At 46.2% G+C, this 13,326-nt stretch overlaps 1 protein-coding gene across 3 annotated transcripts in view; it reads right to left on the bottom strand.

Moving 5' to 3' along the window:
- FCHO2 (FCH and mu domain containing endocytic adaptor 2) overlaps positions 1–13,326 on the bottom strand; it is a 1,031,922-nt gene that overhangs the window by 222,618 nt on the left and 795,978 nt on the right. For all 3 annotated transcript variants that reach the window (XM_085632343.1, XM_085632342.1, XM_085632344.1), the window contains one exon: positions 6,450–6,579. In XM_085632343.1, the coding sequence (XP_085488469.1) occupies positions 6,450–6,579 (130 nt within the window). The remainder of the gene's footprint in view (positions 1–6,449; positions 6,580–13,326) is intronic.

The following is a 13,326-nucleotide window of genomic DNA, read 5'->3' on the forward strand; positions in this document are numbered from 1 at the left end:
ACAACAGGGGGCTTGAGGCTCAGTAGAAGTTAGGGCTCTCGGTTCAGAACAGGCCTCGGATTGTAGTGAACTCGGGCCTATTCTCCTTCAGCCCTCTTCCGAGAAAGCAGACGCTCTGTATGCTCAATTTCTTGAGACAGAACGTTAGCTGCCCGTGTTAAAGATGCATCCAGTGTATTCACTATTTCTCCTCCCTGAGCTTCATTTGTTGACTTCCGCTTACCCATAGACTGTGGGGGTCCTTCCTGCGATGCTCAGAAGAATGAATTCCTTGATCAGGAACCATTAGAGGGGTGGCCCAGCCCAACCTCCTCCGGGCGTGGACGGGCCCGCCTTTGGCCCGGGTGAGTCTGCGCGCGCATCACACGCCGTGTGCGTGCTTTAATACGCGATTGCTGCAGGGGTTTATGGGAGTTGGAGTCTTCCCAGCAGCTCACAGCAGCTTCCCCCAAGCGGAATCCAGGCACATAGTGGCAGCCAGAGGAGCAAGCAGTTACCGCTTATTAATGGAAGCCAATGCAATTGCCAAATTTCCTTCGAAACAGATTTGAATTTAGAAGTCCCAGAAAGGAGACTTGTGGCAGCATTCTGCACCACTCTAAAACTTGTTAAGGTTTTTTTCTTACATAGTAACATAGAGGCCTTTGCAGTAATCCAATTTCGATAGAACTAACGCAGTGGGTACTGTCTTTTTAGAATGTGCTGGAATGAAAGGATATCATTTCTTAATCATTCTAAGCAAGTAGAAGCAGGAGGAGACCATAGAATTGAGTGTGGCCCGAAGTTTAGCTTTTCATCTATTAAGATTCCTAGATTTTTTTTTTAGGCTCAGTCACTGGGATAGGGGGAGGGACCATTTCTTCTGGCCACCAAATAGGAGACCAGGCAGGAGAAAGATTACCGAACCGAACCACCTCGGTTTTATTTGAATTAAGTTTAAGACAGTGCCTGTTCATCTAAAAACTGCTTGCTAACACACAGTTATGGAACAATAACATTTTTTGAAACCTGACAGGACAATTTGAGTATCGTCCGAGTAAGAGGATGCCCTGCATCAGAGGAATTGCCAAAACACATTCTAGGTTCTTGTAGGTGACTCTGCCTTTCTTCGATATGTGGTCCAGATCCGGTGGGACAATCTTTATCTTTTTGGACTTATGCTGAGGAGTGCTGGTTCTTTAGGCTCAGTCAGCATGGCCAGGCTGAATACAGAGAACACCCTATCCAAAAGGATAGGCCACAAGAGGCATTGCGATAACAACTATGTTCTCGTGCAAGATGTAGTTGTGTATTTGAACTGTGCCTTCCGGCGAGGCAAGCCTTCATAATGGCCGTGTCTCCTCTATCCCATTGACGAGGGATGGAACAGAACACTCATGACAGTCCTGGTTCCCACAGCCCTCTTAGATGGGGTTGTGTGGATACTCAACAGAGGACTCAGATGTTCCAGAAGGCTCGCCAGGATCCTAGTCAGTATACCTAACATTAGAGGAACTTTCATTATACTCCTTGAGGAATTGTTTTGAGTAGGTTATGTAATCCTTGGACATTCTCAGCTTTTCGAGAATGTGCCACCTTTCCCCTTGTAACAGATGTGTGTCTCTAGAATATATCCTAGCCTTCTACCTTTAAGTGCCTGCTTCCCCGTCCAGAAGGCAGTGTCTTGCTCTCCTCTCCTTCATGGCCTCCCTTTTCTCTTTTGTATCTCTTTGAATCATCAATGATGTCTAGCCCAACCTTTCAAGTCACCAACGTCAATGTCGACGTCAAAGCTGTTGTTGGGCGGTCTGCCAATGAGGCCTATATTGAACATTTTGACTTCAAGGCTGCTGACTCAGAGGGCCTTGACACCAGTTTTGACATTGAAAGAGGTGCCAATATCGCTTTTGTAGGTGTAAAATGACAATGATTGTCAAGGTCTCTAGGTCGATGAGCACAATGGCTTGGATATCAATGATGAAGATGTCACTGTAAAGTGGAGTCCTGCCATGACATTGATCAGAGGATAAAAAGTTTGAGAAGTACTCCCAAGATTAATGAGAAAACATGAACAGGGTTTCTAGGGCTAGAGGGTCAGGCCTGTCTGGGAAAGCTTGGTGTGTGGATTTTTTAACAAGATAAATTTTTTTAAGCTACTTTGAGCTTCGGCCAAGACTTTTCAGACTTTGACTCCATTATCCTCATAGCTATTTCTCCCTAAATTGGACTATGGTAAGTATCTAGGTACCTTCCTAATTGGCTACTGGTGTACTTAAGTCCCTAGTATATGGTGCTGAGGTATCCAGGGCTCAGGTACGCCAGGGGTATTCCATGGGCTGCAGCATATATTATGTCACCTATGCTAGACCACTCAAACTGTGACTACAGGCCTGCCATTGCAGCCTGTGTGAGCTGGTACTAGCCCCAATCAAAACAAATATGTTTCCTTAAATCTGAGGTCACTGCACTTAAAACCTACAAGTCATCCTTAAGGTAGGCATTTCCATCCTGAAGGCAGGGTGCTTGGTTATAAGTGAGAGGGTGCCATGTATGAGCAGGACACCCCCCTACAAAATCAGGAGTTGATTCTCCAGGCCTTGTAAGTACGGTCAGCCATTTTATACATATAGTGGACATCAAGCTAATTACGAGATATCTAACTATATATTGGCTGCACCGAAACCGGTTATGTTTGGTATCACACATGTTGGAATCCTACCCCAACACAGATTCCGCAAGGGAGCCCCCCCTGTATTCCCGGTACCAGCCTTTCAGGGCCTGACAGCAAGCTAGTGCTGCTGACGACCACTGACACGATTATGCCCTCCTGCTGCTGAGCCAGGCTCGAGCAAGGGAAGGTAGAACAATAGGTTTCCTGTCACAGGAAAGTGTGACCACCTCCCAGACAGGACTTAGTGTATTGGGCTGGGGTGGGGACGCTTGCCAGGGCCACCAGACTGCAATGAAGGGCACATTTGGTTCAGGGAGCAGTTGGCCCCCACTGGTGTGTAACTGGACAAAGGACATGGGAGTATCCTCCCCTCTGTCCAGCCTCTCCTCTGGGAGGGACCCCTGAATCGTCCCAACCCTTTCCTTTGGGTAGTTAAGGGCTTGCCTGAGGGGGCGCTTCAGATTCGTCATGGGGCAAGATTCAGATCCAAAACCACTTCATCTTGAACCGTCTGTGCACCGAGACGGCATCTGGGAACACTCCTGCTGCTCCTGGTCTCATCGTCCTCCCAGTCTTCTGGGTTGTCTGTGCTTCATCCAGGTTGTTCTCCAGGCCTGCGGACATCAAAGACACCAAAGGAATCTCCCCTGGAGTGAAGGAGTCACTCCCCTGCATCTGCAGGCACCGCAACTAAGATGACCAGTCTGCTGCGCCTGACATCCTCCGGACTTCGAAAGGCCCAGCAACACAGTTGCTGGTTCTGCAACTCCCTTGAGGCCTGCACTGCTTTCTCACTGAGTTTGAGGCCAGTATCCCTCATCAGAACCACTGGAATAACACCCCTGTGCACCGTGTCGGCTTGCCGTTGCCAAGGCTTGTTGACTATCTCCACCAGAGATCTTCAGGTTCCAAGTAGTTCCAGTCTCCAGCATCTCTTCCTGCCAAGATCTTAGTCCTCACTGCATCCTCTGCACCGTGGGCCTGCTTCTTTGGTAAGCTGCTCGAGGTCCTCTAGCGACATCTGCACCTTTAGCCTGTGGGTCATCTTGAGGGTCTTCTTTGGCTCCAGTGGGCTCCCCTGCTTACTTGGGCCTGCACTTGTTGAGTCCCTTGGACCTTGCTAGTCCCTATACTGCACTTTCTTTGGTTTCCACGTCTCTTGCTGCTGTCAAGGCTTGTTGGTGCTCTTACTCACAACGACCCCCTGGTTCTCGACTTCCGACGTGGGACAGCTTGTGAGCGGCTTCTGGTCTTTAACAGTGTCGCCTGTTCCTCACAGCTGCAGCGACAAGGTCACCGTCCACCCTCCTGCATCTTCCATCATCAGTGGTCATTGGTCTTCCATGCCTCCTAGTCACTCCAGAGTGACATAGACTCTGTCCCCTCTGCTCGCAGGTACTCCTCGTTAAGAATCCACCCTTGGATTCCACTGGACTCTTTCACCTTCTCAGCCAGCGGCATCGTTACTGAAGTCCTCCATTTTGGTCTATGGCGGTTTCTGACGTTAAGTGACACCTATGCACCTGGCTTCCCTGGTGTAGGTATCCTGGTTTATCCATGGGTGGAGTGACTCTCCATCCTTCCATCTTCCACGGGGTTTCTTTAGGCTCCTCTGGGAAGGGTCCTTCTTGAAAAATGCAACCGCAACTTCCGCATTGACTAGCATCAAGTGCGATGCTGTGTTTCCACTCTGCACACGGCCTCCGTGGGGTTCCTGGGTACTTACCTTGGGTGGGTCCTTGGGTACCCGGCTCTTCTAAGTCTTCTGGGTCAAGTCTCGACTTTGGTCGCAGTTCGCATTCCACTTTATTGGTATATGGTTTGGTCTCTCCCAGAGGACCACTGTATATTTGTGTTATTTACCTGTTCTTCTATTGAAGTATTGTGTGCATTGTGATTATATCTCTGGGTAGAAGATATTAGTGAGTGTTTATAATAAATACATATTTCTATTTCTAGACTGTGTGGTTCTTTTTCACTTAGCCTATACTATATGATTAGTACTGGTAAAACAAGATGCTTAACACCCTTCTGGACTGAGCATGACAGCTGCTCTCTACAGCTACCACTTAGATAGCTTTCTATGGTTGTGTAAAACCACTAAAATAACCATAAGGGTTGTCTGGATTAGTGCAGGGTACTTCACTTAAATAAGTGTGCACCATATACTAAGCCAGCCTCCTACATTGGTGTGCAGCGGTTGGCATTTAAGAATGCACTGTTTTACCAGCTAATCTAGGTGTGGATTAAAGGAAATACCACCATTAGCATTAGGCACATATAAAATATGTTTGTAGATGAATAAGGTCTAATGAACCTTTAGATTGGTTGTTAAGGGTCTAGCACAAACTATTCTCCAATCTCAGGAAGTTTAGTTGTCAATAGGGTAGGCAGGTGCAACACCACACTACACCTAGACACCAGGTATTTGGTTATGGAACCCAGTGGGTCCCAACCCTCTAGATACAGTGGTTTAAGGTTCCAGGAACTAAGGACCCTGTGTACCTCTAGCATATTTAATACAGGTAGTAATCCCACCACTAAGCACCTCTTAGAGCTGCTTATCCATTTTTATGGCCAGCTTGTAAGCAGTACACAGTCATGGTGTGGATCATGCTCAGAAATATCTCTGTTCACGCTATCTTCCATCTAGGATCTATTGTTAAGAAATAAACTCAGACTGGCACAACTTACAGAGCTCAGTCCAGAAAAGTACACCATTGTTCCATAAGGATTTTAGCTAGTGGATTCCCAGCTTGACATGTAGGAATACTAAAATATCATGTGAATATATTTATCAGAATGAATGCTGGGAAAAGTAGAGCTGAAAATGGGTTTAGGGCTATATTAAGAGAGTAAAGGTTACATTACAATAGAGAGACAGAACGTTAGGTTTTGTATAAGGGCTACAGGAGGGTTTAGGCTAAGTAAAAGGGAGGCAAGTGGTAGGGATATGGGTAAGTTAAGGTAATGGTTAAGGCTGATGCTGTTTGTTCAACATCAAATTATTCTTTAATATAAATACTTTATTATGTCTCATTTAATGAAAAGCTTGTTTTTCTCCTTTACGGATTATAGAGTGGCTATTATTGTGTTCTTTTTTCATGACACTTGTCATTTTCAAATTGCTCCCATGCACTGGGTGCTGACTTGGTTTCTAATTTAAAAGCTAATAAACTCTGGCTTGTCACTATGATTCAGGGAATGAAACTCGTTTCCTGAGCAATGGAGATACGTCGTAAGACAAGGATTAACTACAGCTCCTAGGCCTTTTTTCCATACATGTAATTAGTGCCAGTTCCACTGAAAGATTCTTGGAGTCCTATTACCCAGAATGAAGAGTACAACCCCATTCTTCACTCACAAGTGCCCCTTAGCCCTTAGTAAACTAGGACCTCTGTATGCAGACTAGCTCTATAAGCTATCAAATTCTTCTAGAGTACTGGACCTTTGAGAGCATGACAAGGTGACATAGCCTGTATGAATATAGTAACTGACACCCAAGCACCTCATACAACAGTCACAAGCATATGTCTTTAACATCACCTCTGAACTTTCGGCAACTTCTAAACCCTCAATGCTATTTAATCATGGTGAGGAAGCTTCAGAAAATATAGGTAAAACAAATATAAAATTCATCTTGAGTAACCATTGGCATTGCTCTTCGAATATTCTTGATTCCTGATACATGGGGCAGTGCCATTTATGTGCACGGTGACGTCACATCAGGTTGAGGTCACACAACACCTAGGACACACCATCCTAGAAACAATCACAATGCATTTCTGAGGATACCTACCAACAGTTGGGGTATTTGCTGCACTTAATGAAGCAGACGATGATACTGAAGAGGAGCTCTCTGTACGTGCCAATGGAGCGCCAGGAGGCGGACTGGGGTTAGATGTTAGTGGTGGGCTAAATGGCCTTGGCTTGGCAAAAAGATAAGAAAAAAATCAAATTGATCATGAATATAAAAACAGACCTTAAACAAAGAATATTACAACAAGAAGAAAATATTTCCAAACACTAAAGTTTAACAATGTCCAAGAAGTAAATAGTGGTGATGTGCATTAAATGTCAAGAGTTTGTGCACACCATTTATATGTAGAATTATGTGCAACAAGAGTTTGTGCACACAACTTATATGTAGAATTATGTGCAACTTATAGAGAAGGGAACAATAACCCAGAACAGTGAAGAGAGATAGACAATGGGATAGTGAAGAATTGGACACAAACTAGGGCTCTATACTGCATCTAGGCAAAGCTAAGGGCTCTTGAGCACTGACAGTTGAGCTAACGCATTCTTGCCTAGCTGCACTCAGTGCACAAAAGAGTTTCAGGTAGCCTAATGAACCCCTCACAGGCGTCTTTGATACAGTACACCATGCACCTTGCAAAAGAGGGTGAGGGATTTCTGAATTCAAGTAACTGCCATGTAATCCTATCACTGCCATGTATAATCCTATCACTCCGACATATTTCACCTAACCTCCCTTCCTTCGTTTAAGTTCAGCGCCTTTTGCTGCTGTGCAAATATCCCTCAAGGCTCTGCCTTCCCACCTATTTCATCAACGTCTACCCAAGCAAGTTTCTGGTCATCTTCAATCCTTCAACCTCACCTGATGCAACTCAAGCAAACACTCAGATCATCCTCAATCTGTAAATTGCCTTGGTTTTGGTTCCTGTGCTTTAAGCTTCGCTTCTTAGTCCTAGCCCTGAACCAACGGATATTGTGCAGCCAGTTAAGGCTCGCTTATTTGAAGCAGAGATACTACTATACATAATCAGCTTTCCACACCCTTGTAACTTGGACTAATCTGACCACTAACAACAAGATTAGAAAAGTGGGTACTATTATGGACTCTGACCATTTTCTTCCTCACTATGTAAAGCAGACCACCAAATTCTCTTTCTCCACGATGAGGACCCAAAGCTTCATTTCCCAACACATTTGTATCACCCACAGGGTATAGGCCACCATTTTCCTGGCCCTCCTCGCTTATAGTGTACTAATGAAGAGGTTACTTACCTTCAGTAATGCCTTATTTGGTCTATCTAGCCACAGATTCCTTACATTCAAATTATCCCAGGCGTCAGACTGCATCTGAAAACGTTTTTGTGAGCAGCAGCCCTGGCACGGAAGTGACGTGCGCAGTGCCTATATAGGTGGCACACCAGCCCGCTGATGTCAGTTTCTGTACACGACAAGAGCGCGGGGCCACAAAAAACACTGACCACTTGTGTGGAAAATTAGGGCCCTAAAAGGGGAACAGCGCCGTCTCTATAAATCAGTTCTCAGAGTAGGGAGGAAGGGTGGGTTGGTAAGGAATTTGCAGCTAGATAGAGTCTATACCAGATAAAGTGTTACCAAAGGGAAGAAACTTGTTCATCTGATAGAGACTTCTAGCTGCAGATTCCTTACTTTAGAATAGATACCCAAGCTAGAACTCCCTGGAGGTGGGTCTGTAAAACTGTTTCACATTATATAAAGTACTACAGGACCGAAAAAGCAAAATGCCGGACCCGACGGACCTGAATTTCCTCGCAGTAATGCTTCGTTAATGCGTGTAGAGAAGTCCATGTTGCTGTCTGGCCGATATCCAGGCCCAGAACTCTGTGTGCTAAAGTAGTGGTTGCAGACTTAGCTCATTGGGAATGAGCATGCAAACCCACAGAGGGGTCACTTCTTGGCCAATGCGCAGCAGATCTTAATGCAAAGCACAAGCCATCGGAGATGGTCTGTTTCTGTACGGCCTTTGCCTTCCCCACCCGGAACTCTCTCTGGCATTTAAGGTAGAACAACAATGCTATTTTTGGGTCCACGCAGTGAAGTCACTCCTCTTCGTTGCAGGGATGTGGTGGAGTGTAAAAAGTAGGCAGAGTGATGAACTGGCCTACATAAAAGGGAGTGACGACTGTCAGGAGAAAGGAAGCTCTAGTGCGCAGAACCAGCTTATCTGGGTAGATGTTCAGGTATGGATGCCTGGATCATTTACAAAATGGAGCCAAGGGGGTCTTAAAGGCAGGTCGCCCCCCACTCATAATCATATACACAAAAAGACCTGCCTCGTACACCAATCTTAATTTTAAGCTCAGAGAGCAATCGATACTTTCTACTCAACGTGCTGGCTATTGTACAATTTGTTGCCTATTAGCCGTTATTGCTAAAGATCAGTTGCTACGGAGTACTGATGTCTCGGGCTATAAAAATGCCTGAAAACTAGGTGAATTTGACAAAAAGTTCCCCTAGAAACCTATGAATCCCCCCACCACTATGTGTGAGGAGAAAAAGGAAAGGCAGGGAAAGGAGAAAACAACAGTCTCACAGTCAACAGCACCATCAAAGATTGATGTCCGTTCCAACGCCTCAAAGAAAAGAAGTGCAGAAAAAATGAGGATGGTAGTGCCTCACGGACGTAACCCCCACGAGGTGTAAGCGGACAGGTACTCGTCCGTTACCTCACCTTCTCATCATCGGCAACTACCATCCAAAGTGAAAAATGAAAAGTGACATAACAGGTCTAGCATCTATTCTAATACCTATTGTGGAATGAACTAATAATCTAAACTGTGTCTGTGTACAGGAAAAGAAGGAAAGAAAGGGGTGTTGACCCTAAGACTAGGGAGAATGAGTCTGATCAGGACCCTAAGTGCTCCCAGTTAAAACCGGGCAGACCCACACTAGCTAAATGAGACTTTTTATTCAATGCTGTGTGGCTGTCCCCTAAAAACCGACATGTTTCGTTGCCTGTATGGATTGGCGGCAACTTCTTCAGGGCTAGGGTCGACTAGCCTCTCTGCTTTACTTGTGCTGACCAGTGTGATATCTGTCAGGACCTAGGGGAAACATAAAATAGACACGTACAGATTCAGCTGAACACCCCAATTGCTCACGTGCAGGGAAAACATACATTCAATCAGGCAGTGAACATAATGCCTGCATCATTTCAACCAGACATATTTACCGTAAGGGTTGCTCACTTACAGAATACCTAACCCTACGAAACTCGAGGGTCTGTGCTACCTCAGATGCTTCTGAGTTGCTTGCCCGCAACCTGCGGATTCATATATCTAAAATGCATAAGAAGGCGGAGAATTAGCACCTTACGTATCAATATTGCGCAAGATATATACGTATGTTTAATACCATCTGTATTGTAATGGCTGGCTACTCAAGGTCCTCTCTGTACCCCGTCTAACTGCCTTACTTGTGTCATTTGGCTGACCCCATAAATACTGCATTTCGCTCCCCAATGTATTCTTAATTCTATCTCTATATCTTCTTAGGTGTTATATCTGGGTATGTTTGGTATACACTCCGAGAGGGCTCTCCTATTGCCCCACCCCATTGTCGAAAGTCGAGGACATAGGATATGTTACATGACCTCTATCAGGGACTCCGAGTATCTATCTTTACCTTTCTTTGTGTACCAGTCCATCGCCCGTAGCCCACTATGGATCTCACCTCATCAGCGTCACGTTTCGAGTTCTGTCAAACCTCCATCGCGGGCTCTGTGTCCCGTGCCTGTTTAAATACTCCGCGCACGTTGATTATACTCCTGCGCGGCCCTGGTTGGAAAGCTGTCGCGGCCATGTTGTGTAAACCTGACTTAGCTCCCGTATTGGAGGTAGCCTACGTGATGTCATGGGCATGCGCAGACGCGCAATGAAGGCAGTGGCGGCCATCTTATGTATCCCGGGACAAGTATACCCGTACTTCAGGATACAAGTGGGGCATAGTAATACTTACATTACTCTACTCGATTGCCTTCGTGAGTAGAAGGTATAGTGACGATAGTATATACACTATGCTAGTTCACATACTGTGTTACCTATGCCATCACACCCCATGAATGGTCCTGTGAGATGTACTCGGATTGCTACATCAGGGGTCCAAGAGTTACCCTCTCCGACCTACCACTGTGTGTATATACTTAATTATCTAGACCCTGAGATTCATGGATACGGTTACAGTGTGATGCAAATATTAATTTGTAACCTGATTCCATTCTATACAGTCATTAAGGCCCTGTCGGTCTACTCCCTCCTGGTAGATCCATCGTGCCTCCTTCGGTGTTAGTCTGGCATTGATGTTATAGCTGTCACCCCAGACCCGTTCCAGTACTACCCAACGTAATTCGCGAGGACCATGTCTTGCTGTCATAAAGTGCTGGACCAACTTTGTGGTTAATTTACCCATCCGGATAGTGCACGGACCTTCACTTTTCGCGTGGTCAATCCAATATAGTGAAGGCCGCATGGACATGTCAGTCTGTATATAACGTTGTTAGTGTTACAGTTACTGAACGCATTCAAATACCAGCACTTGCCATTTGCCAAAATGACGCTCTTAGTTGGGGTAGTTAGTTCGCAAACATTACAACCGCCGCATTGATGATGTCCCGATGGAATTCCTGTGGACTTAACCTCACACTTGGGTCGTGAGTGCACCAGGCGATCGCGTAAGCTAGTAGAGCGCTTAAAGGCAAATCGGGGTTGAGGCATGGTCACGGTCGGGGTATGGAGTAATGGCCAGTGTTTCCTGATCACTTGTCTAATTTGGGTTGATAAAGGGCCAAATGTGGTGACTACAGGGATACATTCTCCTGAGGTTTTAGGTGTTCTCTCCAGGAGGGCCGCTCGTGGGGTATTAAGGGCACGTTTTTTAGCCTGCTTAATGACCCTAGTAGGATAAGCTCGGGCCTCCAGTTTAAATGATAGTGTTTCTGCTTGTTGTACAAAGTCCTCGATGTTAGAACAGTTCCTGCGGTAACGCAGGAATTGCCCCACCGGCAGGTTGTGCCTCAGAGCCCTAGGATGGAAAGATCTGTAGTGAAGGAGGGAGTTCTTGTCGGTGGGTTTCTGATGGACATTGGTGACCAACTTACGGTTCACTGCAGTGATGTCGAGATCCAGATATGTTGCTGTGGTATTGCTAATCGTCCAGGTAAATCTTAGGCACTCATCGAGGCCATTAAGCCACTGAAGAAACCTGTCCAGATCTGCAGCCGAGCCGGTCCATATACAAAGCACATCATCGATGTATCTCTTCCAGAGGGCAATGTTCCTCTGGAAGGGATTAGTGCAATGAGAAATATAGTTGGTCTCGAATTGGCCCACGTAAATACAAGCCAAGCTGGGGGCAAATGTAGCCCCCATCGATGTACCGGACACTTGTAAATAAAGCTGGTCCTTATAAGCAAAACATTTTTTTGTTAAGGCCAATTCAATGCATTGGAGGACAAAGGTTTGGGGGACATCGTAAAACCATTCGCATGCCCCCAGGGCATGTGCTGCTGCCACCAGCGTTGCTTCCTGGGGGATGCTGGTGTATAACGATTCGATGTCAATTGTAACCAACAGTTGATGTTGGGGGTCAAACACAGTGTCATTCAGGATTTTTAAAACTGATGTAGTGTCCTGAACATAGGAGGGTTGGGTAATTACACATTCCCTCAAAAAGAAATCTGCATATTGGGATAGCGGTTCAAGGACCGATTGGATGCCCGATACTATGGGACGTCCAGGAGGTGGCCTCTGTGCCTTGTGGATTTTTGGGACAATGTAAAACGCAGGGATCCTGGGCCTTTCATTGACCAAAAAATCCGCTTCTTTCACCGTGATCCACTTTTTTTCTTTGGCTTCCGCGACCATGACAGAGCCTGACGTTCACTGACCCTACAGACAGATTGTCTGGCTACCAGAAAGGCCGTCTTGATGGTAAGGAGCCTGAGAGCATGTTGTGCAATGACGCAAAGAAAAAGTTAGGACCAGATTAAGGTCCCACTGAGGCATGATGAAGGGCAAAGGTGGAAACAGGTGTTGCAAACCTTTCAAGAACCTATTTACAATAGGGTAATTGAAGAGGGATGGAGCTGATATGGCAACCACAGAAAGGTAGAGATGGCAGAAAGGTAGCCCTTTAACATGTCCAAAGCAGAGCCCTGCTGGACAAGAGGAAAGAGAAGAACTTGAGAGAGGGGAGCAGAAAGAGGGTCAACCTGTTTCTCTGCAACACATGCAACATACTTGTTCCAACGGCAGGAGTATACAGTCTTGGTGGAGGGATACCTAGCTGCCAAGATAATGGTTCAGATTTTGGGCGGAAGGTCGAAAGCTGTCAACTGCTGCTGCTCAAGCTCCACACACGAAGGCGAAGCATTCGCAGGTTCAAGTGGTGAACCCTCACCTGTAGCTGAAGATTCTCCCAAAGAGGCAGCCTGACTGGAGGACCAATGGTCATGCTCAACAGCTTGGGATACCAAACTCTCCAAGCACAGTCTAGAGCCACAAGGATGACTTTTGCCCGGACGTTCCCGATCTTCATGAGAACTCTGGGCAAGAGTGGTAATGGCAGAAAGGCATCCAGGAGGTCGGCACTCCACATAAGATGAAAAGCGTCTCCGAGTATGAGCCACCTTGGAAACTCAAGCGCGCAGAACTGCTGAAATTGTGCGTTCTTAGCAGGGGCAAACAGATCTAACCAAGGTTATCCCCACTGCTGAATGAGACCTTGCACCACCTCCAGATGGAGACGCCATTCATGATCCGATAGGCATCTATGGGGTTTGTCCACCCTGGTGTTTAGAGAGTCCGACAGATATTTAACCACCATGGATATGCCCTGATGTTCCAGAGATGCAGAGCCCCTTAACAAAGGGTCCACAACCCCAC

This window comes from Triturus cristatus, chromosome 2_1 (genome assembly GCF_964204655.1).
Source record: "Triturus cristatus chromosome 2_1, aTriCri1.1, whole genome shotgun sequence".
Lineage (NCBI taxonomy): Eukaryota > Metazoa > Chordata > Amphibia > Caudata > Salamandridae > Triturus > Triturus cristatus.